General features: G+C 69.6%; 1 protein-coding gene across 1 annotated transcript; it reads right to left on the reverse strand.

Moving 5' to 3' along the window:
- Positions 1–525: 525 nt before the first annotated feature.
- Positions 526–2,732, reverse strand: CHLNCDRAFT_55742 (hypothetical protein; the record flags this gene model as incomplete). The annotated part of the gene is made up of 7 exons (XM_005842638.1): positions 526–602; positions 1,148–1,208; positions 1,544–1,600; positions 1,983–2,036; positions 2,164–2,193; positions 2,350–2,364; positions 2,616–2,732. The coding sequence occupies 7 exons, from the start codon at positions 2,730–2,732 to the stop codon at positions 526–528; spliced, it is 411 nt and encodes a 136-aa protein (XP_005842695.1).
- Positions 2,733–3,417: the final 685 nt, after the last annotated feature.

Below are 3,417 nucleotides of genomic sequence, written 5' to 3' on the forward strand. Positions count from 1 at the left end.
CCAGCGCCTCCCTACCCCCCAGCACTGCCGTACAAGGTCCACACTGCCGGTGCGTACTGTTACGCAAGCGCTGGCGAGTTCCCCCTGTCGCCCCCCTTCGCGCCGCTGCCAGCCTGCCCCTGTCCGCGGCTGGTGCTGCCCTGTGCCACTAACTGCCTTTTGCTGCCACAAACTGCCTTTTGCTGCCTGCCCTTCACCGGCTTGCCTGCCTAGCTGCTTGCCCCGCCTGTGTGTAATGACAGCCGGGCATGCTGCCTGTAAGAGGCGAGGTGCCACACCACGTGACGAGCATGAGGCGAGGCATCGGTGCACATGTTGCATACAGCTGCGGCGGCGGGAGAGTGGAGTGGCGCCCCACAACACAGCACGCACACAGCCCGCGGCTGCCCGCTGCTACGCCGCCGCCGCCCCATGCCACGCGGGCCGCGCCCGGCGGCTCCAGCCCAGCTCAGCGCCAGCTGGCCGCCGCCCCGTCGCCACGTCAGCAGCCCGCCACCTCAGCGCCACCTCAGCGCCACCTCAGCCTCACGCCGTGGTGAGCTCCAGCTGGGTCTTGGCCTTGTCTGTGATGTAGCTCTTGAGGGCCGATAAGTCGCGAGTGCCTGCAGCAGGCGGGCACAGGGCGGGGGCAGAGGGCAGGGGAGGCGGCGGGCTGGTGAGGGGGCAGGCAGAGCAGGCCGGGCCGAGGAGACAAAACGCAGCCGGCGGGGAAACACAGCGGGTGGGCAGGCACAGCGGGTGGGCCCTGGCGCGCGCGCGCGCTGCGGGAGCTGCGGGGCGGCGCAGCGGGACGCACGGCGGCTGGGGTGGCGTGTGTGTGTGTGTGAGTGTCAGGCAGCCAGCGCCGGCGCATAGACCTGCGCCTTCTCCTGGATATAGGCTTTCAGGGCCGCAAGGTCGCGCCCGCCTGCAGCAGGCAGCACCCGCCCGGCCCGCTCAACCGCCCGCCGCAACGCGCGCCTCCTCTCCCGGCCGCTGTCGCTCCTCCGCGCAGCCAGCGGCGGCGCTCGGCGGCGGCCGCGGCGGCGGGCGGCGGCAGCTGCAGCCACTGGCTGGCTTCCCCTGGCGGCCCCCCCCCAACTAATCAGCACCCCCACCCCTCCAGCTGGGCAGCATGGTACGGTGCGGTACGGTGCGGTACACCCACCCCGGTACGAGTCCACCTCGGCGCCGGAGTGGAACACCTTGAGGGTGGGGTACCCGCGGATCTGCGGGGAGGAAAGCGCGGGAGGGGAGGAAAGCGCGGCGGGCAGGACTGGGCGCACACATCACCCACACAGGGGCGGTCAAGCACAGCACCGCCACCCTCCCAGCACCCAGCAGCCACCAGCAACCACCATCCGCCCAGCACCCACCATCACCACCAGCACCCACCAGCACCCCACCAACCGCCCAGCAGCCAGCACCCACCTCCGCCGCGGTGCACACATCACTCAGCAGCACGCACCCCCAGCACCCAGCACCCACCAACGCCAGTACCCACCAACCGCTCAGCACCAACCAACGCCAGCACGCACCAACCGGCCAGCACCCTTGCACCCACCTCTGCCGCGGTGCACACATCCTTCTGCTCGGTGCAGTCAACGGACGCGATGACCACCTGCGTGTGTGAGGCCAGAGCAGGGCAAGCGGCGGTGCATGGCAGGGTAAGGCAGGCGGGCGGGCAGGCGGGCAGGGAGGCAGGGACGCGCGGTGCGGCACCCCCCTGGTGCATGCGGCGCGGCTGGGGGGGTTGCGGCTGTGCTGCACGCGGCTGGGCGCTGCTGGCTGAAAGCCGGGCGCCAAACCCAACTCTCTCTCTCTCTCTCTCTCTCTCTCTCTCTCTCTCTCTCTCTCAGGAGGCAGCGAGCACGCAGCTGCGCTGGGCGCCCCCAGCAGCAGGTGGGCTGCGGCTGGGTGCTGGCCCGAGGTGGGTGCTGGTGAGCAGCGCCCCCCAGCCTACCCGAGGTGGGTGCTGCACCCCGGTCCCCGCCCCAGCATACCTGTTCGCTGTCCTTGAAAGAGTCTGCCAGCTGGTCCCAGGTGGGCGCCAGGCGCTGCAGGGTGTGGAGGGCGGAGGCGGGAGAAGGGCGGTAAGCGGGCGGGGGTTGCGGCGGGGTTGCGGAGTAGGGGGGTAAACGGCTGCTGCTGGGTATGAGGGCTGAAGGGCGGCGCCGCGCCCACCTTGCAGTGGCCGCACCAGGGGGCAAAGAACTGCGAAACAGGGCGGAGTGGAGGGCAGGCGTGTTGGAAAGGAGGAGGGGCAGCAGCGGGCGGGCGGGCGCGGCGCCGAAGACGGCGCGGTGTGGCAGCGCGGGCACACGGCTGTCAAGCCTGCTGCTCTAGCAGCTGCAAAACCACCGGGGTCACCTTGATGAAGTAAACCTGCAGGCAGGGAGCAGGGTCGGAGCAAGGAGGAGGGCCGGGTGAGTCTGCGGCGAATGCGCCTGTTGGGCGCCGCCGCCACCAGGGCTTGCCGGCCCGCGCCACAGCCAGCGGCCCGGCACCCCCGCGTCCGTGCCTCGACACGGGCAGGCTCCCCAAATCTTGCTGGGGGCTGCCGCTGGGCCGCGGTTGCGCAAGAGGCGAGCGGGCGGAACCCACGTGATCGGCCCGATCGGGGCCGCCAAGCGCACCTTTCCGTCGCCCGTCTGCTCCGCAAAGTCGGCATCGGTCAGGTGCTTCACGCCATGACCGGCCGAGGCCAGGCAGGTCCCCACCAGGGCCGCCAGGAGCAGGAAGCGCAGCTGCATGGTGGTGATGGCAACTAGGGGAGCGGGGAAAGCGCTACAAGGGGAGGGCCCAGCCTCTAGATGCATCTGGGCGGCGCGCTGACCTGGGCCCGCCGCCGCCGCCTGCGTCGCTGGGTGTCATCCACTCTCTTCAATCCGCAGCAAGTGGCAGACACAATGCTCACTGTGAGGCCTGAATCTCAATTGCTGGCGCAGCTTCTGAGGCTGCTGCGCGAAGTGGGCGGCATCGGAAGTGTGGGGGGAGTTGGCGGCAGCAGCTGCTGGACAGGCGCGTGTGCTGCCCATTGTGGAATGCCGTGTTAGTGCATGGCCGGCTTAGTGGAGACATGCATTTGCCGAGAGCAGTCTGCACTTGTGTGCCTGCTTCTGGGCCTGCTGAGAGTCTCTTCGGAAGGCCGCGGGACACCCCCGCGTCACACGGAGCTGCCGACGGCCCTCCTGCCACCCTCCCTGCCCCAGCCCTCCTGCCGCTGCACGCAGAGCCTTGTTGCTCCCGGGATATGAATCAAACGTGCACATGGATGCTGTTTATGCAAAATGATCACCCCTGCACTTGCGCCACCGACCGCTGCTGCCAAGCTGGGCGCCAACAACCGCCAGCCCCCTACCCCTTTGGGAGCTCCCCCATTGCCCGTCACATTGATTTGACCTCTTCTGATGTTCCTAGGCCAGCGTGCTGCCTGGA

This window comes from Chlorella variabilis (assembly GCF_000147415.1).
Source record: "Chlorella variabilis unplaced genomic scaffold CHLNCscaffold_162, whole genome shotgun sequence".
NCBI classification, from domain to species: domain Eukaryota; kingdom Viridiplantae; phylum Chlorophyta; class Trebouxiophyceae; order Chlorellales; family Chlorellaceae; genus Chlorella; species Chlorella variabilis.